Source organism: Lolium rigidum, chromosome 1, assembly GCF_022539505.1.
Source record: "Lolium rigidum isolate FL_2022 chromosome 1, APGP_CSIRO_Lrig_0.1, whole genome shotgun sequence".
In the NCBI taxonomy this organism is placed as follows: Eukaryota; Viridiplantae; Streptophyta; class Magnoliopsida; order Poales; family Poaceae; genus Lolium; species Lolium rigidum.
In genome coordinates this window covers 307129536-307153095 of record NC_061508.1, presented here as the reverse complement: position 1 = coordinate 307153095, position 23560 = coordinate 307129536, and the positions used below count along the sequence as shown (strand labels likewise).

The window sequence follows — 23560 nt, the reverse complement described above, 5'->3', positions numbered from 1 at the left end:
CTGCCCGCGCCCTTCCCACTTATCCGCCGCCCAGCCGCGGCCGCTGCCCTGTCCGGTTCTTTGGGCCGGTCGGTCCGGGCCGCTGACCGGGCCACTCGGTGCCCGGGCCGGTCAACCGGCTCGGCAACCGGCTGGGCTGTTTTTTAGCTCGTTTTTTTTCTCCTGGTTTTTTCCCCAACAGCTCTATTTCTCCCTTTGCTATAAATAGGCTTCTTCCACCTTGAGCCAAGATAGTTCTTCCTATTCTCTCTCCTCCATTGCTACCATTTGAAGAACTTGCTCTCTCTCTTGTTCCCCCCCCATGATTCATGCTCATATTTGAGGATTTGAGAGAGGAGATCTAGATCTACACTTCCACCAAACCAATTCTTCTCTAAGTGAGGGAATCTCTTGGGATCTAGATCTTGGAGTCTTTAGTTGACTTTCCCCTTGTTCTTCCTCTCCAATCTCATCCTAGCATTCGTTGCTTTGGTGGGATTTGAGTGTGAAGGACTTGAACACCTCCGGTGTTCTTGCTTTGCATCATTGCATAGTGTTGAGCTCTCCACCACGATTAGTTCGAGTGAGAGACCGTGAGCTTGTTACTCTTGGAGGGAAACCTCCTAGTTGGCTTGGCGGTTGGTGCTCCGGTGATCTCTTCAAGAAGATTGTGAAGAGGCCCGGGCTTCTCCTTCGTGGAGCTTGTGAAGTGGTTGTGGAGCTTGCCATCTCCGGAGCGGAGGAAAAGCTAACCATAAGGAAAGGGCCATTATCCTTCGTGGGTGTGGTTCGGAGAATAGGGTGAGCCTTCGTGGCGCGGGAATCCTTCGTGGGACCTCCACTCCTCCAAACGTGACGTACCTTGTTGCAAAGCAAGGGAACACGGGAATACATCCTCGTCTCCGCGTGCCTCGGTTATTTCTATACCCGAGCTCTCTTTCCTTGTGATAGCCATCGTGCTTGAAGTACATATATCTTGCTATCACTTGTGCTACATATATCTTGTGCCTATCTTGCTTAGCTCTAGTTGCCATTGTCACACTTAGTTGAGCTTAGCATATTTAGGGTTTGTGCTTGTAAACTAAACATTAGTTTAATTCCGCATTATTACAAGACAAATCCGCAAGAGTTTGTAATTGCCTATTCACCCCCCCCCCTCTAGGCGACATCTCGATCTTTCAATCCCGACTATAGCCCGACTTGGGACAGCTTCTTCATCAATCGGCGTAAGAGTGCGCTTGCCAGGCACGAGGAGGACAGCCCGCCTCCTTCGTACTACAATGAGGCCGGTCGTCGGCTGTGGTGGCGCGGTCGGACTCTCTAGAGCGTCATGGCCTACCGTGCCCCCCGCCTGCGCTACCCTCAGTCCCAGCCCACGCGTGCTCACCCGCCGAGGTTCGACTACCGTGACCCCGGTGCCAGCGACGACAACGTCGGCGACTACGACGACTACAGTGGCGACGTTTATAGGGCTAGGCACGACTATGACTGAATGTCTCCAACATTCGAATTTGGCCATGTGTCTTAATTTTCAGCTGATCTATATACTTTAATTCCAGTTCAATCGTAATAAAATTTTATTCCCGCCCATTGTTTCCTGCCCTTTTCCTCCCGCGCGGCGTCGTGGCAGGAATCTTTCTCATCATCAGGATGAAGCCACCAACAACGACTTTATTGAAAACAGCTCGTCAACGACTTTATTGAACTAAAACAATCGACAATGACTTTATGAACTAAATTTAAACTAAACACAACAACTTTATTAAAATAACAATTAAAATAGATAAACGACTAGTCTAGTCTCTACTCGTCGTCGGAGGTTGTCTCCGTCCAAATGTCGTCCCACCGAGGGTTGTTTTCGGCCCAAGTTGTATACGGGTTGTCGACCTCGAACTCGGCGACGACCCGATGGTGGCACCTGTTGGACCTGCGCTGTGCCCTGAGGTCAGCGAAGAACGCTTCGGTGTTATCGACGTCGTTGGGGAACTGTACCCTCCACTGGCACATCAACTCCTCGTCGTGCTCGGCGATGGTGATCCGGCGCTGCACATGGCGGTGTCGGCGACGGTCCTCGTCGTCGATGAGGCACGGCGCTGGTGCGAGGAACTCCGCCTCCTTTAGCGATTCGACATCCGGGAAGTTCATGTCGCGCCGTGACCGCCGAAATCGCCACGCGGCCGCGTCGTAAGCGCGCGCTGCCAGCTGCGGCGTGTTGTACGTGTCGAGGGTGAGCCGGAAGCCACCGGCGCTTATCTCGGCGTAGAACCTACCGCTCGGACGCCACGAAAACCGGACGATCTGCGACGGCACAACGGCATCCCAGATATGAATGAGCGGAGGCGGCGACGACATGTGGTTGCGCGCGCATGCGGCGCTTTATATAGCGCATGCGGGGCATGGCACGTGTAAGCCGCGGCCACACGTCGCACGCCGGCGGCGGCGGGGCGAGGCACGTGGAAGCGGCACGTGTGGCACGGCGGCGGTGCACAGTAGAAAAGAAACAGAAACGGGGCTGATCCGTGGCCTTTTTCATCCAACGGCTCCAGGCCGTTGGATTAAAACGGCCGGAGCCGTTGGATGCTAAGTCCCACGGACCAGCCCCTTTTGTCGCGGGTGGTGGCACGACCCGCGACAAAAGCCCCCCCCTTTTGTCGCGGGTCGTGCCACCACCCGCGACAAAAGGGGTGCACCTATATAAGCCACCGCGCGTCGCGGGTCGAGCCACAACCCGCGACGCTCGGAGGCCAACCCTAGCTACAGCGCCGCCAGGCTGCCCAAATCTGCCGCCGCCGCCGTGCCTCGAGCTCCTCTGCCGCCGCGTGCCTCCTCGAGCCTCCTCTGCTACGCGCGCCTCGAGCTCCTCCGGCACCACGCCGCTCAGGTAGCGACGCCTCGAGCTCCTCCGGCGCCGCCGCCGCGCCGCGCCTGCGTCCGCCGCCTCATCATCCTAGGCCACCGCGCCACGCCTGGAGCCACCGCGTCGACCGCCGCGCCGCTCAGGTAGCCACCAGCGCGTGGCAGTAACGGCGGCCGCGCGCTCGCCCCTTTTTTTTGATTTTTTTTAGTTTTTAGTTAATTAGTTTTATGTATTTACTTAATTAGTTTTTTAGTTAATTAGTTTTATGTACTTAGTTAGTTAGTTTATAGTTTTTTTAGTACATGTATTTTTTTATGTATTAAGTTAGTAATTTAGTTAGTTAGTATTAAGTTAGATAGTTTTTTAGTATATGTATTTAGTATAGTTTTTTATAGTTAATTAGTTCATGTATTTAAGCTGGTCATAGTGGGGTGGGGAGTAACTTAGACTAGTAACATATGCTATGTTACTAGTCTAGGTTACTACCCATAGTGGATAGTAACTTATATGTGGTGTCATGTATTGTATCATTTATTATGTTGTAAACTCATCTTGCCTTGAGGTGTGTGATGTTATGGCAACATAGCTAGTTACCACCTCACTCTCTTTCTTCATTTATTAGCATGTCATGTCACCAAAATTCCTTGAGATGTGTGATGTTACTGGCTATGTTACTCCCACTATGAGCAGTCTTAATTAGTTAGTATTTAGTTAGTTAGTTAGTTTTTTAGTATATGTATTTAGTATAGTTTTTTATAGTTAATTAGTTCATGTATTTAGGCTGGTCATAGTGGGGAGTAACTTAGACAAGTAACATATGCCATGTTACTAGTCTAGGCTACTACCCATAGTGGGTAGTAAGTTATATGTGGTGTCATGTATTGTATCATTTATTATGTTGTAGACTCATCTTGCCTTGAGGTGTGTGATGTTATGGTAACATAGCTAGTTACCACCTCACTCTCTTTCTTCATTTATTAGCATGCCATGTCACCAAAATGCTTTGAGATGTGTGATGTTACTGGCTATGTTACTCCCACTGTGAGCAGTCCTAGTTAGTTAGTATTTAGTTAGTTAGTTAGTTAGTTTTTTAGTATATGTATTTAGTATAGTTTTTTTTATAGTTAATTAGTTCATGTATTTAGGTTGGTCATAGTGGGGAGTAACTTAGACTAGTAACATATGCCATGTTACTAGTCTAGGTTACTACCCATAGTGGGTAGTAACTTATATGTGGTGTCATGTATTGTATCATTTATTATGTTGCAGACTCATCTTGCCTTGAGGTGTGTGATGTTATGGTAACATAGCTAGTTACCACATCACTCTCTTTCTTCATTTATTAGCATGATATGTCACCAAAATGCCTTGAGATGAGTGATGTTACTGGCTATGTTACTCCCACTATGAGCAGTCTTAGTTAATTAGTTTATAGTTAATTAGTATATGTATTTAGTCATTTAGTTTAAGTTTTAATTAGTTCAAGTTTTAGTTTTAGTTTTAAATCTGACGACTCCTCCACCGATGAACCCGACGCCGACACTGGCCCTCTCCCTCTCGCAAACACCCCTGTTCTCTCCCTCTCGCGAACACCCCCGACGCCGCAACTCCCGATAGAGAGAAAGACTTGCTGACGCTTGTCCTCGGTAATCCTGAAAAGGGAGGACGAACAAGAGGCTTCGGCCCTAGTATTCCTTGGTCGCTTGGGTTTCCGGACGACGCGGAGACTTATAGAAGCCGAGCGAGAGCAAAACAACGCCAGCTGGGGGTTCAGAATGACCGGATGGCCGAGTTCCAACGCCAACATGACCAGCGGCAGCGGGAAATTCAGCGGCAGCGGGAAATTCAGCAGCAGCGGCAGATTAATGAACTTAGAGGATAGCGCGAGCCAGATAATACCGCCGGCATATCTCAGCGACGAAGCAGCAGCGTGGCTGACTCGGAGGCCCCACCTGAATGTACACAGATGATAGATGGCGGTCCTGGCTACCCCATGGATGGAATCAAGGAGCAAACACCTTGTGATCTCCATGAGGTGTTCGGGAACATATCTCTTAAGGTGGCGGTCGGCTATGTTTTACCTGCATTAGGACCTGAAGGTGAGCCGGCACTATGGCATGGCAATGAGATTCCAGCTGGCTATGCTCGTGTCGGGGTGGATTCAATTATATCGACGTTTGAGTCATTGCAGCTTGAAATCCCGGGAGGTGAAGGTCAGGTTACACTCCAAGACGTACTGGGTGACCTCATTCTTTGGGAGAAGAAAAACATGAGGCTTCCAGGCTGGGTAACCCCTACTAGTCATCGCAGGTCACCATCATCTCCTCCAAATGATCGCATGTCACCATCACCTCCTCCGAGTGGTCACATGCCACCATCACCCCATGAGTATGACCACCACATCCCTAGTCCATCTCCATCTCCTGCACCGCCGCATGCGCCCACTAAGACTTGGAAGGCACCCAACAAGCGGAAGCGTTTCAAGAGTCCTGTCCGCAAAATGTTGCCACTCCCAAGAGTACCAAAGGTTCCCCCCCCCCGTCCTTACGATCTTACCAAAGAGGAAAATGAGGCCGTTGTAAAGGAACACAATTATGAACATTTTCATAAGGAGAAACCCAAGTCCCCAGCACCATACACAGAGAAGCAAAAAGCATATGCCCTTGATTTTCTGAACACACCATCGCAATATGACTTACACGAGAAGAAGGATGACTATACACGCACACTTGCGAGGGTAATTGAGGACAAGGATAGTGCTAGGGTAATTGAGAAAAAGGATAGTGCTAGCACGAGCAAATCATCAACTAGAAGTGTAGCCGGGAAGAAATCAAGTTCAACCAGTGCACCCAAGGCCAAGCAAGCGACAGCAAGCAAAAAAAGAAAGGAAGTTCTGCAGCTCGGAGACCAGGACAAACAATCGATCCCACCCCTCAAAGTGTTAGATGTTCCCTCGGTGTACCAGGAACATGGTGATTTTTATATGGAAGCAGCTGCGGCGCTAGCGGCTCAAGTTGGTTCTACCGTGGAGGAATTGTTGAGTGCTCGTGATGCAGTACCCATTGTTGATATAGCTCGTAAATTTGTCTACGGGGCCGACTTAGTCAGCAAAGAGAGGCTGCATCAACTGCCAACGCATATGCGGAATTTGCATCAGTGGTACCTTGATGAGTGCAAGGACAACACAAGCTACATCGTGTTGAATATCCCAGAAGAATATTACTTCCGAAAGGAGGAGATCCATATTGAGATTTCCGAACTCTGGCAGTTATTCAATTTAGATACCCTCGACAAATCTCTCATGAGTTGCTATTGCTTGTAAGTTGTAAACTACATATGAGCTCATGTTCATTCAGTTGTTCCTGTTCATTGCATATACTCATTGTATCTTATGTGCTCTCTTATACGGATCGAAGATCGGTGAATGCGAAGTAATAAGATGTTCAATATTGGGTTTGTTGACCCGGGTAAAGTACATCAAGGCACGGTAAGGGATAATGACGAAGAAACGGGGGGAAACCTACTAATGTTTATAGGGGAGCAACATTTCTGTGATTCAATACTGTTTCCTTACAACTACAGGTGAGAGTCTTACTAATCTGTTGTGCACATTCTGTTTTTCTTACTCGATGTTAAGTGTAATTCATGACGTATATATCAGTTTTCACTGGATTCTGCTAGACATTCAAGTTGATAAGGGAATAGTTGAAGTAAGGGACCCATTGAGTAGAGGCGTGGAAGGGTTCACCGACTTGCAGCGCTTGCTCCAGAGGTAATTTCAATCACTAATGACGCGCTATATCTTTCGTGAGATATAAATTAATTATCCACTCATTTAATTATTCTTTTGCCTGGCAGGGTTTGGAGAGCTTTCAAGAAGAATTTTAAGGGAGGTAACTTCGCAGAGAAGCTAACATTTACTCCTGTACTATGCGCCCCGTAGTCACAATGGACGAATCTATGTGGATACTACGTTTGCGAGTCCATTCGCATGTTAACCACTGAGAAGCACAACGATAATAGATTCAACGTAAGCAATAACATTCACAACTTTAATTTGTTATCGTCAATATTTTGTTATCAAGATTGATATAGTCATATTCATCTCATTTCCCTATATAGGTCGACTTCATGCGGGAGAAGCTCCAACTACACGAACACCTACAAGGAATTACGGAGGAAGTGGCGGTACTTCTGATGAGAGAAGTAATAGACGACAACGGATTGTTTAGTCCAAATAGGCGCATCAAATGATCCCCATGTAATAGTTAGAACAGATGACGGGCTTTAGTCCCGGTAGTCGTGAGCTCCATGCATATGTAAGGGGAATCTACGAATAGACTTTTGCTTCCAATATTTGTTTGCTCGATCTACATATAATGAATGAACATGTACAACTTGTAGTAGCGTACAAATATATGCAACTTTTATTTTAAAATGAAAAAATGAAATAGAAGGGGGGCGGTGGCGGGAGTGCTGCACCCCTCAAACCCTAAAACAGCAGCGTTCTGCGCGCGCCACGTAGAGGGCCTTTTGTCATACGTTGTATTACCACTTGCGACAAAAGGGGGTGTCCCCTTCGCGCCCCCTGCGCGCCCCGCGGCTGCCACGTGGTGGACCTTATGTCGCGGGTGGTAAGCAACCCGCAACAAAAGATTGGGTCTTTTTTCGCGCCTCCGTTGTCGCGGCTGGCCGCCCGCGACAAAAGGGTCTTACGACCCGCGACATAAGACATGTTTTCCACTAGTGGTATGCTCATCCTGAATGCAACTTGGTTTCAACACAAGCACCCCTTCGAGTTCTCGGGAGGGATAAGGGCCCTCCTAAGCTGCCTGCCAAGTGGGCTTACCCGTAGGCTTCCTCCGACAACTCGGGGTGGATGACGAAGATGGGAGACAAGGGAAGTGCTTGGGATTTCGCCCATCGCGTCTCCTAGGAACAGAGCAAGCGTCATGGGTCTTCAACTATATGTAGATTAGTCCATGTGATTTGAACCTTGGGTCAACACCCCACCATAAGTTCCATTTAAATTCAGAAGATGAATGGTAAAATGCAGAACATGCATTTTTGACAAAAATAATATTAATATCAAGAAGATACCAATTGCACGCGGCCTCTGCAACAACGCAGTGCCCCAATGATAATACAGATGCACACAACTAAAAAAAAGAGAAAATTTACATAAAAGAAAAGTCCCTACGGTGATCTATTCCTTGTTGTACGGAACCAAACATCACTAAATGGCACCAGAAATCTAACTTCTCCGAAAACAATGCCTTCAAAAAGGAGATAGTGCACAAACGGCATAGCCAGACATAACCAATTAAGGTCAGACCTTACATTTTTACCCTTCAAATTTAGACTCTAAACTTCTCGTGTGATGTCAACCCCTCTTACCGTTGCTCCTAGTCACAAATCACCAAAGCTAATTCCTCATTGCTAGCAGTACTTGAACTACCATTACTAGTCATCAGAACTTGGATTCCATGCCATTCTCCGCGGCTGACTTTACCATGAAATCAAGAACATATCCCACGAATGCAACCTGCAGAACTTTGTGCTGCTCCAACCAAACCAGACTGAAGAACGTGCATTTAGAGACAGACAACTTCAAAAGAATTTGTGTAACTTCTGGTTTTCACCATGAGGTTCTTGTTGTTCATGATTTTGTGGGTTTCTTCGATCTAGTCTACTTCCTTGTTGATTATGATTAAGAAAGTCATATCGTTTGCCGAAACCCGTGCTCGTTTGATGACTTTTTCTCGCTTTATGCCCAATGTGTGCCCTTATTTAATGGGAAACTAGTTCTCATTTCACCCAACTTATGTCTTCATTTCATAGGTTCCTAGTGGTTCATGGCTCGGTTATTGTGTTGAATCTTTTGTCGAACTCGGTATGAAAACATAAAATAGGGTTAAACAAAACGATGTAGTAACACAAAGCTAGTTAGGTGAGGACATTATAGTGCCAAAGGTAGCTTGAGTTGTACAAGGCTGATATTACACACACTAGTACACTACACTGCCATCACCACAAAGTCGATAAAATGGAAACAAAAGGAAAGGCTGACCTTATTTGCAACCCATTATTTTTGGCTCCAACTCCGCAGAAACATTTGACAAGACTGTAATTTTAGCAAGAGTAAGAAATTCCCACATTCCAAACTGTGCTTGCTTAGGCCATACCACTACCATTAGCAGCTTCTCACTTTCAGTAGTTTTCCATTTCTCTGAAACGTGGCTAACCGGTTTGCCTGTTCAAGTCTTTTGAGCTACAGGTGAGTGGTCCATGCAAATCTGAACCCCAAAGCGTCTTCTACCCCCCTCCATAATTTCCTTCCCCGGCGTCCTTGTACAGATGACAGGCAAGTACTCCATATTGATTGACGAGGCGTTTAAGTCCTGCCAAAATCTTGCATCTGCTGCCTCCATGGAGATCCTACACTGTAGCAGCAGCATTGCCATACAAAGCTACCAGCACCATGACCAGTGTCCAGTCGATGGAGAAGTTCAGTAAAGATGGGTTTTGTCTGAAGGAAAGCTGGATTTTACCCTTTGCCATTTGCCATCAGATGGAACATCTCTTGGCAGGCATGTTTCCACGGGCAGCGCACCACACGGTCCACACAGTCTCCTCTCTGTCTTCACAGCTCATGCAGAGGCATGTGCGTCTTTTTCACAAACCACAGAGAGAGAGAGAAATAAACAAGACAGAGAGAGCACCATGGAGATGAGAGGAAGATAGGATTCTTTTCCAGTTTTCCCTGCCATCTGTCTGTAGCAGAATTGCAATCTGATTCCATTCCATCCCGTTCCAGCATTTTTTCTTGTTAAGCTCCATTACTATAGCTCCCCTTACAATCAAGGACATGGAGCCAGCATCACATAATTTAATGGGGTGCTCGACACTGTTTGCCCCTACTACTAGACACTAGCTCTAATGGAAGCTAAACGAAGGGTCAAACCGAAAATCGCACATTGTCACCGCAAGCTACACTGTCGCTGTTAGTTCCTAGGATAGGTCAGCCTCCTGTTTTTAATCACAAGAAACTTAGTAGTAGATTGAAACTAGAGGCACTAGACGTCGAGATCAAGCGGCCCAAATTTCTGGGCTTTTTCAGCAGGGACTAATTTTGCACCCCCCGCAACTTCACCACTAAGAAAAACACAAACAAAATCTTGCGAATTTAGGCATGATGATGATATCATTTCTTATTGATAAGGCGACATTTGTTTCAGCAGCGCAGTGAGTGGAGTTGACAGAGTGAGACGAGCTCATCATCAGCAACCCTGCCTTTTCAGCACTCTAATCTAATGGTGATTAGAAAAACACTAAACAGGTCGCCGTACGCAACTAACCTTGGTCCCCCCCTTTGTCGTATCGCGCTTAAAAGTTGAGACAAAAATAATACCATGTGCTGAGAAAAGAAGGTCCCAGACATCAATGCTGGCAGAAGAAACAAGTGCTGAATGCGCTGCATACAAAACAAAACGTACAGAAACATGAACACAGGGGAGGTGCAGCAGTGGAACCATCACATTTGCGTAATGTGAGTAGTCTCAAAATCAATTGATTAACAATTGCAGTTAGTAGTGTTTCTACAATCATGCAAAAAAAGGCTTATGTACTAGGTTTCTTTTTCCGAGACTTATTATAGATGGGAAGCAGTATATCTTTGATGGAGGACGATTTCTTGAAATTATAATCTTCTAATAGATCGGTCTTCTCTTTATCGGATAGTACTCCCACTTCCTAAAACACCTTATAGTGCCCACAACTTTTACAACAGGTACCCTAGAAGAGATCGCAAAAAAGCAATCAAGTCCTTGCTCGTCACCGCCGAGGGAGAACCTGCAGCTGCGGCCTTTCTTGTCACCACCGAGGTCGAAGAAGATCCTCCTCAGGAGGAAGCGAAGCTCTGAGTCGCACTCGAGCATGGTGAGGCCATTCCTTTGGTTGAGGATAGCGGCAACCCGGCAACGACACCGCTTGGATATCGCTGGAATACGCGTAGAAATCGCAACTCCCCAGCACCTCCCGACGCCAGCGACAACCAAACCCTCGCCCCCCCTGCCACGGCAGGCCAAGAGAGGGAGCAGAGCACATAGTACACTAATGAGGAGATGGTTGCGCTTATTGACAAAGCCTATGCTGGAGCTCTCCCCTTTCATCTTCCTCATTGGAGAAGGCCAGCAACCACCGCGCGACGACACGCAAATACACCAAAATGGAGAAGCTCGACATGGCCTTATTTTCCGAGATGCCTTGCTGCAGCTCCCCCACTTGCCCCAGCGGAGGGAAGCAGTGAAGAACAACCAAACCAGAACGAGCCAGATTTGGCCAGAAAGATCATCTTCCTACTCCAAGATGCCACTTAAGGACCAAGTCCTAACCTACTACCGGCCCTACCAGATCCGGCACCTCCCCTCAGTCATTTCCAACCAGTAACGATAGCGAGAGAGGCCTTGGTTCGGTCCGGGTTACTCGAGAAGGCTCTCAAAGCACTATAGATGAGCGAGACACAAGGGGAGGGGAAAGTGGTGTCTTCTTCGTCATATATGCATGCATTAGTCGACGACATTGTCAACACAAACTCAGTTTACCCGATGCATCTGAAGAACACAAAACAATATGTAAGCAAGTCTCTATCTGTCTAGCTGTACAAATCCGATTCACATTTTGAGTTCGGTATTTTGCCATCAAAATGGCCAACGAAAAATAAATTATATGCCACAAAAAGTGTATCAATGGATTCACATTTGAAAGACGTTTCTAATGTACTTCCTCCGTTCTTTTTTAGTTAACTCAAATTTAGTACAAAGTTCTACTAAATCTGAGTCAATTAAAAGAGACCGGAGGGAGTACATTTTTGTGACATACTTTTATTTATGTGTCTCGATGGTCATAAAATACTAGGATTCGTATACCAAAGCGCCCGTTTGAAACACAACTCTCTACCATCTTCACAGATATTAAACAGTTTGATCCAAATCGAGCAAAAAAAAAGAGCCAAAATATGTTTTGGCAGAAACAGAATAACTTTGGCAGCATATAAATGAGGAAGAAAGGACGAGCAGCGGTGGGGTCACGAGCCCCCAGCATCAGCAACAGTAAATCTGACGCGAGGCAACCCCTCTCCGCTCCGCACATCCTCACGCCTCGCCGACACGTGGGCCCGGGCCCAGCCTGTCATGGACTCGTCCCACCCGCGGCGGCCACTGTCCCGTCCGTCCGTTACGATTCGTCTTGTACAATCCTCACGCCGAAAAGACGAAGCTACCCCTGACACTCCCCGTATTTACGGGTGCAAGCCACCGCTGGCACACACCACGAGGCGAGGCCGGCCTCCGTTTTCCTTCGCCTCCAGTACCTCGCGGATCAATCGGGCCTTGACTTGCGCGTATTTACGTACCCTGCCACTGCGCTGCCCCTCGTGTCTTCTTCTTGCTCCTGCCCCGCTCTCCCCCCCTTTCGCTGGTTCCGGTTATTAATGCCGTGGTGGTGGCGGCGGTGGTAGCGGTAAAGACTGGGAGCGGGCGCGTGGAGGTGGAGTGCGGTGCCTAAACTCGTCGGCGGCGGCGGCGGAGGGTGGTGGTGTAAGCTTCGATTCCCAATCCCCCACCTTTCTCATCTGTTCCTGGGATGGATTCGGTGCCAGTTTTTCTCTTCAGGTTCTTGGGTTCGTGTGTCCCTTAGAGAGATGCGCCGGCTTCTTGTTTGTTTGTTTGCGTTGTTTGAGGTGCATTCCTCTGTGGGGAATTGGGCTTCTGGCCCTCTTTCTTTATTCCCCCCGATGCGAGGTTTTTCTTCGAAGAACCCGGATTCCCATGTTGGTATTGTTTCCATATAGTACTAGTGTTCTTTATTTTATTTTTTATGTTTCCTTTGTTTTCATGTTCATAGATGCATTCGGCATTCTCCATTACCTTCTCCCCTGCGAGTTCTTTTTCCTACTGCAAGATTGATTCGCTTCAAACCGTACGCCCAATTTATATCTTTTTCCCCCCTGCTCGAGCTGCCTGCATGATAAGTTGATACGCTGGTTAGGGTAAATCTTACCAAACGTTTGTTACCTCAAAAATCGCGGTATATGGCCCGCATTTCTTGTAACCGAGATTGAGAAAGGATGGAAATTTTAGATAGGGAATCTGCCTCATGTCCAAACAATTACTTTTCTACAGCGTGCAATGCACATCTCCTCTTGTGTCAAGGCAGAATTGTTCCTGAACACTGGTCTGCATTGCAGGATACAGCAGAGTTTCAGTTCTAGACGCAGCCTGTTGCAAGATGATTGAGGGGAGGAGGCATTCGGTGGACATCCCGATTTCGAGGGCGCTGGTGGCAGTCATGAGGTCCAGATCTCTGAGGGACCCCGACACCAACTCGCTGGCCAAGTTCTCGGCCAAGAAGACCATCTGGGAAGGGTGCTCCCTGGAGGAGGACGACGCGGACGCGAGCAACTACGGCAGGCACAGCTTCAGCTACAACATGTACGACCATGCCCAGAGGAGGAGGGAGGAGTTCGGGGCCCGGCTGGCCAACTCGCCGATCAACATCATCAAGGCCAACGCGAGGGTGAAGGCGGCGCTGCACAACCAGAACTGCTGCTCCGCGATCTCCGGGATGTCGAGGGCGGCCAAGGACAGGGCTTTCTCTCTGGTGATCGAGGGGGAGGAGCTCGGCCGGAGGGAGCCCCAGGAGAGCGCAAGAAGCCTGCTCCAGAAGTACCGGCCAAGGTCTTTCTCTGAGCTGGCTGGGCAGAATGTTGTTGCGCAGTCTCTTTCGAGCGCCGTTTCGCAGGGTAAACTTGCTCCAATCTACCTCCTCCACGGTCCGCACGGCACTGGCAAGACATCTGCGGCTAAAGTGTTTGCAGCGGCGCTGAATTGCCTCTCTCCAGGTGGGAACCAGCCGTGTGGGCACTGCGAGGAATGTGTGGCCATATTCTCAGGAAACAGCAGCAGTGTGGTTGAGATTGATGCCTCCAAGCTGGATTGCAAATCTAGAGTTGCTGTCTTGCTCAGGAATGCCTGCGAAGTTCCTGCTTCGTCGCATTTCAAGGTTCTTATTGTTGATGATTGCCAGCACATGGATAAGGAAGCATGGTACTCCATCTATAGTAGCCTTGAAGGGATCCCCGACAGATCGATATTTGTCATGGTGACATCTGACATTGATAAGCTACCAAACAATTCTGCTGGATGGTGCCAGAGCTATAGGTTCTGCAAGATAGATGACACAGAGATTGTCCGCCGATTGAGCAAGATTTGCACAAAAGAAGGTATGGAGTTTGAAGCCGAAGCGCTTGAGCTTCTTGCTCGCAAGGCCAGTGGTTCCATCCGGGATGCAGTTCAAATGCTTGACCAACTAACTCTGCTTGGAAAAAGAATTAGCAAATCAGTAACATACGACCTAGTAAGTTGATCCAATCCAGTCATCTAACCTTCATTTATATATCATCACATACACAATATCCCCATACTTCTTCGAAACCTACAAAATTAACCCCATTGATATATTGGCAGATAGGTGATGTCTCGGACGAGGAGTTGCTTGATCTTCTTAATCTGTCCATGTCATCGGATGCTGCTACCATTGTCCGGAGGGCTAGGGAGCTTTTGAGCTCAAAGGTCGATCCCCTGCAGCTATTAGCTCAGCTTGCAAATCTTATCATGGATATTTTAGCTGGGAAGCACCACTCGGATTCTTCAGAAGTTCGGAAAGTTACAGGCAAAAATACATGTATGTTCCCTTCCCTTTGTAGCCAAACAATATGAAAAATACATGCAAATCTGTTATTCTGTTGATGAATTGTGTAGCTTAGCGATACCCAACTGTGCATATAGTGTACTCCCTCGCCAAAATATAGTGCACACTGGTTTCCACGAAAGTCAAACTGCACTAACTTTGACCAAATTTATTGAGAAAAATATATATATCTACAATACCGAATGTATGCCATATTAAAACATACTTCGTGATGTTTCTAGTGGTATTGATTTGACATTCTAGATGTTGATATTTTCTTGTATAAACTTGGTCATACTTTACTCGGTTTGACTTCGAAAAAGGTAATACACGCTATATTTTGGCATAGAGGGAGTACATGCCTCTATTGGTTCTTTATCCATCTAACCTTGTGTGCAACTTCTCAGCTGCTGAGGTCGACGTGCACAAACTTAGGAATGCACTGGAAATACTTTCTGAAACTGAAAAACAATTGAAGACCACAAAGAACCAGTCTACATGGCTTACTGCGGCTCTATTACAGTTCAATATGAGAGAGCCTTACTGCCTAGAGGCCCTGGACGATACTGCAGGTTCAAGCATGTTCACAGAGAGTCAGACAGGTAGCAAACATTCTCTGCCTGAAAAAGCATGCTTCATTACTGCCAAAATATCTCAAATCATTATGAAACAAAATGCTTATGGTCACCAGATCAATTATGCATTTATGCTATTCATCAGGTGCCTGTTTCCTGACAATTATTAATTCATTACGCAGATGATGGGGCTGCTGTCCTGAAAGATGAAAGCTTAGATACCAGTTCTCATCTTTGCTATCAGAACAAAATCGGCTGTCTAGACATGAATTTAGGAGACCCAGATGTGCTGGAGACGATATGGATGAAGGCTCTTGAAAACTGCACATCTAAGTCACTCCATAGTCTGTTGCAGAAAGATGGGAAGCTGTCATCGCTGTACACAACCCAAGGTAAGTCTTCAAACTGGGTGTTAGACCTTTTTCATCTGTTTTGTTGGAAGGAATATTAGTTCGTCGTTCAATCTAATGAAAACATGTCCCTACTTCATATGGCCCTTATTTCCTGCTGATCCATCATACATCTTATCCAGCCAGTGGCTCAATGCTGCATCTCGAAAGACGCATATAGCACATGTCAATAAGTTAGTGCCCTTCATCAGATGGCATATCATAGCCATAGCCCCTGTTTCTTTTAACACATGTGCCATGCTCAAAGCTCTGATCTTCTGTATCAATTGGCATTCAGTGTGAGCAATCAGCAATTGCCACATGCTCTTATTAGCATGCTTAGACTGAGGATGTTTTAAGTCAGATTTTCATTTTGTTTATATTCGGGTTGCAGGCGTAGCAGTTGCTGAGCTACAATTCTGTCATCCTGAGGATGTACCAACATCAGAGAGCTTCTGGATGCCACTTGTGGTCTCTCTGCAAAATTTGCTAAAGTGCAACGTGGACATCCGGATCAACCTTTCTCCAATCCCCGTCAGCAACAGGGTTGTATCCAAGAATTCCTCGGTCAGCCTGGTCATGCAATCCAGAGAAGACCAACAGGCACGGAATGCAGTCGCCACGGACTGCAGAACTGTAGCTTCATCCAGAAGGGAGTGCCCCTCGCCGCCGCCGCTCCCAGGGCAGCCCAAGGAGAAAGCGTCCCACATTCTAGGATGCCTTCACGGCGCGGACAGCGACACTGGAGACGCCGAGTCGAGGATCCTGAGCTATCAGAAGATATCTGTCATGCCTGAAGCTTCCACCACAGGAAATGTCCCCTCGAAAGCCGGAGAGTACACACCAAAGGTTGAAGAAGGCAGAACTCGTCGTCGCTGTGGCTGCTTCTCGAAGATTCTACCAAGTGGTGCGTGCACCGCTTGTCGGGAGTCCAAGCTGTGCGAGAAGCACCGAGCTCAGCGGCCTCGCAAGGGTCTCTTCAGCTGCTGTTTCTGCAAGATCAGACCAGACTGCAGAACGAAAGCTGACGCTGTGTACAGGTCAGAAACCTAGAAGGTTTTCATGTTACTCAAAAGTTAGGAGGCGGGCACCGTTGAAACAAGGCTGATAATAGCCTATCATTTGGTATGGATGTGGTTAGCCAAATTCCTTGAACATTACACCAATTTAGGCGTATCTATTTACTGCAGATTGCTCCTGAGTTCTAACAGATGTGTATTGTAGATGCTAGCGTCAGTCCAATCTGTTTTCTAATTTAAACTCTACTGGTAGCGCAGTAGTAGAGCATCCATCAGATAACATCCATTTTTTGCGTTCATGAACAATCTGTCCTTTTTAATAACCTACTGGTAATTATGCAAATCAACTTGAGAAAGGTTGATAGCAATAGAGAATCAACTACAAGTAAACATGATATTAGACCTAATCAAAAAGCAGAACTATATCCATAGAATCACTAAACAACTGTCGATTCACGTCTGAAGTCGCCACCACACGATAATGCCAAAATCACAGGCGCAATGCAGAGGCAGAGGCAGAGACATAGTGAAGAAGTTTACATAAAATTCTTTTTCTGCTCTGTTTTACTTGATGTAAAAAAGAAAAGGTCTATGAAGAAGTTGAAATGGAACAACGCAAGAACAGCAAAGGGTATGTCCAGAGATGCAAAGATCTAGACATGAGCCACCACCACAAGCAAGAGGGGCTCCTTGAGCTACCTATGATGCATTGTCCAGCGACGTGCATCAGAAACGAAAACGCAAATGCACACGAACTAGGTGGCCAGCACCACACCACGGCTGCCTGCGTCTTCCGGTTTGTTCCTCAGTCCAGCTTGACGCTTCCTGCTCGCTCGGTCATCGGTTCAGGTCGAAGCAGCACCACTGAAAGAGAGTGCAAGCCATCCGTTCTTTTTCGCATACTCCACATAGGAGAGGAACTTCTCCCTGGCATCAGGGATGTCAAGAGCCAGATCATCAAGCCCGTCCCTGACCCTCGAGAACCCCTTGGTCATCTGGTTGATGGTTATGATCCCTTCGCCAAAGCACTCATGGAGCAAAACGAGGGGACGCTCTCTCTTCTTCTCCATCGCCATGACAAGCGCCTTCTTCACCACCTCGTGATTGAAGAAAGGCATGCCCATCTCACGGATGCAGTTGCATGCTTCCCCTACATCACCTCCGCTCTCATATTCCTCCAGGAGTTTTGCTATCTTGTCCTTGGCATCCTCAACGGCCTCTCCTGTCCCACCGCCCCAGCATCTCAGAAGCCTCTCTCCTGCGTGACGGGCAGAGGCAAGTGAGCGTGCCATGTTCAACGTTTCAGCTCCGCTACATTTTGGTGGAAGTTCGCTGCCAATCTCATCTAGGTTTAGAGGCGCAAGCACGTCATCAATCACTGCTCTGGCTAGGAACAGTCCCAGCTCATCTGAGGCATCCAATATGTCCAGTGCAGTATCTTCTGCAGATTCAAGAAGCATTATGAATCCCTTGACAATGTCTTCAGTAGAGAATAGCTCCATGCTTAATGAAGATAGGAGAACTGATGCCATCTCTTTCTCCCTGTTCTTGCGGTCCATAGCAATCGTTACAAGTTTCTTGATAAAGATCGGGTTATACTCTGGAACACCAAGCTCTTTGAGTGTGCGAATAAGCTCTGGTGTATCATCAGAAAGGAAGTACTCATGTATCATAGACACAGCGTCCCTCTTGTACCTCCTCAGCTTCTCATGGTCATCATCTTGGACATTACCGTTGGCACCTGAAGATACATATGAAGAGTCAAGCCATCCCTCAGAAACTGCTTTAGATACCAATGTCTGGAACTGAGATTTTGCTGATGGTATATCAAGGGAGAGATCATCAAGACTCTCGGTAATACGGGAGAATCCCTTCACCATCTGACTAGAGCTTATCAAGCCTTCTTCAGATGCTTCCTTCAGAAGCTTGATAATAAGAGCTTCTGCAGCTGGACTTTCCATTCCAAGAGTGACAGCTCGCTTGACGACCTCGTGGTGGAAAAATGGCACAGCCAACTCTCTTATGCACCTACATGCCTCAGCTGTATCACCATTCCTGATATATTCCTTTACAAGATCAGTAATCCTCCTCTTTACCTCATCCACTGTGACGTAAACTGAACCACCCCAGCGTCGCTCAAGTAACTCTGCATGGTGAGGTGCTGAAAGATAGCTCTTCGCTGCAATCTGTAAAACCTGCATGCCCTTTGAAGACTCTGTCAGACTTCCTTTTGCCTTATTGAGAAAAGCAGGTGGGAGAATGTCGTCGACAACTGATCGTGCAATGAAAAGAGCAAGGACATCAACCGCATCAGGTATGTCAACAGACAAATCATCAACAGCCTGTAGCAGCATCACAAAGCCTAGTTTGATTTGAGTTGAGCTGACCACATCACCATACAGACATGATAACAGCACTGAAACCATCTCCTTCTCCTTGTCATGCCTGTCCATTGCCATGGAAACAAGCTTCTTGACAAAGTAGCGGTGGAAGTCATCATAACCCACCTCTTTTAGATCAGAAGCTGTCTGTTTAGCATCACCAGTGCTGAAATATTCCTCAATGATTGTGACAAGAGATTTCTTGTAGTCCTCTAGTGGGGTTGTAGCAGGGACTTCAATTAGTTCATATGGCTCCTGATTAGCCAAACATAACAAGATAAGTGTCCAAAGTTTGGCCAAGTACCGAGCATTAACCCCATAAACAACGTATATGCAGACAAATCTCAATATGATTACGTTTACCAGATTCTTGCGACTAATTTAAGGTCGAACAGTTAAGCATTGCATGAGAAAATAACTGGAGTATACAGGTCAAGATCATAAAGTATTACCTCATCACTATCATAGTTTGGATCATTTTGGTCAAGGAATGTGGCTGTATCAGCATCGATAAGTCTTCCCCAAGTGCCTTTGCCACCAGCACCATCTGCAGTACAAATGCAGCAAATCAGACATTTTGCATCTTATTTATATTACAAAAGTAGAAAAAAAAAAGTAAGGCCTATAGATAGTGCAAAACACATCTATTTTCCTGCAAGTATTTGACAGAACCTGCAGTAGTATTCAAGAACTCCCCAAATGACAAAACACCCAACTATTTATTGGACTTGGATTGTAAATGGGTAATCATTATTTATATAATAATGGCAGAATCATCGACTGAAGAACTGACACTCCAGATCATGCTATCATGTACATAGTATTTTTTTAATAACAAAAGAACACTCTTATAGTACAGATTTAAACTCCATATGTTGCATAGTTGCTTGACATACAAGGCCACACAGCAACTAGATGTTGTAGTGTATAGATTGAGTGACCCATTCTAGATTCTTATAATACAAGAAGAGGAAAGTTCAAGACAGTATTCCTAACATCTGGTATTTGGTAATAGGCTAATAGCAACTAAAGTCAATGTACCGACAGCTACAACGTAAGACATCCGACCATGTGCGTTCAGGGTGAGTCTAGGAAGTAACTAAATATTTAAGACCCAAATACTCCACACCAAATGTGTATAGAAAGTAAATGGAAATTAAACAAGCAATAAAGAAAGGCACCAGTAACTCAAAACATCCAACCATGTGCATCCAGGGTGAGTCCAGGAAGTAAATAACTAAATACTGAAGCCCAAATGCCCCATGCCTAATGCATACAGAAAGTAAACGGAAACTAAACAAGCAAGAAAAAAGGTACTAGTAATTAAATGTACAAAATGGCGACCCTATATTCTAACGATGCGCAAAGTCAAATATCAAACAGAAAATGGGAAATGAATAACCGTGCAAAGCCTGTCAAGAGAAACCCATAATCAAGCAACGAAAATTGCTGGAAGCATGCCTTGACACACTACATAGGGTCCAATAAAGACAGAAGTAATAATGAACTAATAAGGATATCAATCAGCTTTCCAGATATTACAAAATAAAGCAAAACGGTAGCTGAGTACCTAACCTATGAATCCGCTACCGAAAAGCTTCTTAACAGGAACCATATATCAGATCCTAGGATCTGAGTACCTAACCTAAGAATCCGAAAAACATAACCGACAAACAATCCTAAATGGTAACAGACGCAACCAGAATACAGATAACTACTTCAATCAACAGAGAAGAGTTCTAGGCTGCCAGATTATAGCTGTCGTCATCTGACGAAATCGATCCTCTATAGGCAGCTCAGGAGCACCAATTGACACACACACGGAACAGCTGATTTGCTTTAATCCATTCATATGCAAAGCTAACCCTCTAAGTAGCAAACAGCAGCTGTAGCCATCAAAATTCAATGCTTATCAGTTTAACTAAACACGACATAGGGTCCAATAACAGCCAGAAGTAATAATGATATCAATCAGCTTTCCAGATATTACAAAAAAAAAAAAAGAAGCAAAACGGTACAAACATGTAACAAGCCAGAAGTAATAATAATGAACTAATAAGGATATCAATCAGCTTTCCAGATATTACAAAATAAAGCAAAACGGTACAAACATGTAACAAAAATAATGAAAACTAATTAGCAGAACCAATAATCATATAATGGATTAATCGGGGGCTAGCACAAGCTTCCAGCATAAGCTACGCACAGATGAGGACCAAATTTCTATCGGCTAGAGTTACAAACTGAAATGTTAAAAGTACAAAAAGCATGCCCCAACAGGCGAAAAATGCTCAATTGCTCATCCTACAATATGATGATCACAAGTGCAGCAGAGTTCACACAACAACAGTATAAAGGGGGTAACCATCACAGTCAGCTCATGGTACAATTTATACGTAAGAAGAATTTGAAGTGCTTGGATTAGCAAATGTCTTGGAAAAGATGGTTGTCATGTTGCCCACACAGGACAAGTCAGTGGTATCAGCTAACCAAAAGCTTGTTACCAGGAACAAGTAGATGGTACTCAGATAACTTATGAGTACCATATATCAGATCCTAGGATCTGAGTACCTCTATGAATCCGAAAAACAGAACCAAGAAATAATCCTAAAGGGTAACAGATGCAACCAGAAAACGGATAACTACTTGAATCAACAGAGAAGAATTCTACGCTGCCAGATGTTAGCTATCATTATGTGACGAAATCGATCCCCTATAGGCAGCTCAGGAGCACCAATTAACACGCAAAGCTAAATCCCTACATATCAAACAGTAGGTGCAGCCATGAAAATTGAACACTTATCAATTTAACTAAGTAACTAACCTACTGCAATTGAATGGTCATTCAGAGCAACTTGATGACCCCCTAGTGAAGTTCCATGGGTGATGTATTATTTATAGGCCAGAATGTGACACCCTCCATACAATGAGAGCCCCGCCTCTATGAGACAGAAAACTCGCAGCACCAGCACGGTAGAACTAGAAGCACAAGTTCGAAATGAACACCAACAAGCTAGATCAGGTGAAGCTGCTAAACCTGCATTCCCAAAACCCTAGACCAGATCGAGTCCAGACAAGGACAGGGTAAGCAGCACCGGCATTCACCAAAGCAGCAGTAATAATAACTAACTAACAGTAGCAGCACAGCAGCAATGGGCACAGCTCATCACGTCCTAATCAAGCACGCACGCCAGGCTCTCAAAAAACAGATCGAGCGGCGCCTCACCTTTCTTAAGCTTGACTGCCTTCCCCGAATGCGACCTCCGCGCGTGCCTCACCGGAGCCCCGCCAACACCGCCCCCGGCCGCCCTGGCTGCTGCCGCCGCGGCGCGCCTCTCCTGCTGCTGCTGCTCGTACTGCTGCAGCAGCGCTGATGTGGTCCCCCCCGTTGGCGAGCGCGGGGACGCGAGCGAGAGCGTCTCGGCGTTCTGCACCGCGACGCGCAGCTGCTCCCGCTGCTGCTGCGTCAGGAACCCCGCGTCGTTCCTCGGCGACGACATCCCCAATCCCCGCCCGCCAAAAACCTGCTGCTGCAGCCGCAACCACCGCAAACCGAACCGAATCAGCGCCGGAATGGGGAACGAACTAGGGTTAGCGAGCAAGCGGCGTGCGTACCTAGGGTTTCCTCCGCGGATCGAGCGCCCGTGCGCGAGATTTGCGCCGCGGCACCGGAGCGAGCGGGCGAGTGGTAATGACTGCTGGAGTATTTTTTTTCTCCTCCCCTATCGCTCTCGCTTTTGGGTTTTCTCCTGGAGAGAAGAGACTGATGAGACGACGGATTTTATACGGAGGCGCCGTGGGTTCCGGGACACGTCGCTTGCGCCAGACAAACCCTGCGTTCCCGCGGGCCCCACGTCGGGCGGGACCCACATGTCACCGAGACATCGTGCGGGCTCGCCGGTTTCAAGGCCCGCCGGTTTGGGCCGCGGATCCCTATCCCGTCGTACCACGCGGCGCCGTCCGCTTCGCCCGCCACTTCGCGCACGCGGTTCGAGACCTCCCTGGTTCTCTGACATGTGGACCGGGGTGCATGGTGGGCCCACGTGTCGGTGGGAGGGTAGGATGTTTTAGGGGTGGTCGGTGGGAATGGGAGGATCAGACCGTGGGAGTTGTTAGGGTTTTGCTTTGGCGAGCGGGGAGGGTTCGGGATCTTCTGTGGCAAGCTACAACGGTGGCGTCACTGGCAAGAGGGAGTGTGTGGTTGGTCCGGGTGGACGGGTGGTGTGGATAAGGCGGGTGACCGGATGAGCGTGACGCGTCGGACTCAAGTCAAGGTTCAGCGTCATATCTTTTTTTTTTTTTTGAGGATGAACCATAATATATTAGGCAAGCAAGCCGCCTCATTAAAAACCTTCCAGTCCCCTTTGGTACCCTGGTAAGGAAAAGAGTGCGTAAGAAACTTGCTGCTCCGGAGAAACAGAATGGTTTACATCAGGTGGGACAGAACCCTAATCAACTAGGGGCTCATCGACCCAATTACAATCCTTTTCGGCTAAACCCGCCAAAGGCGGAGGTACAGAACCACGAACAGACCCAGAGTCGCCCTTCTTGCCCAACTGCGCCAAACCATGTGCCAGGCCATTGCTTGCACGGTCAACTTTGCATATGGAGA

At 46.9% G+C, this 23560-nt stretch overlaps 1 protein-coding gene and 1 pseudogene across 1 annotated transcript; one reads left to right on the top strand and one right to left on the bottom strand.

Moving 5' to 3' along the window:
• Nucleotides 1–13123: 13123 nt before the first annotated feature.
• Nucleotides 13124–16756, top strand: LOC124661077 (annotated as a pseudogene).
• A 335-nt stretch (nucleotides 16757–17091) lies between these two features.
• LOC124697336 (MA3 DOMAIN-CONTAINING TRANSLATION REGULATORY FACTOR 1-like) lies at nucleotides 17092–22462 on the bottom strand. Its single transcript, XM_047229946.1, has 3 exons — nucleotides 22175–22462; nucleotides 19401–19495; nucleotides 17092–19203 (listed from the first exon to the last, which is right to left on the bottom strand). Exons 1-3 carry the CDS (start codon nucleotides 22446–22448, stop codon nucleotides 17413–17415), a joined length of 2160 nt encoding a protein of 719 aa, XP_047085902.1. The 5' UTR covers nucleotides 22449–22462; the 3' UTR covers nucleotides 17092–17412.
• Between the last annotated feature and the right edge of the window lie 1098 nt (nucleotides 22463–23560).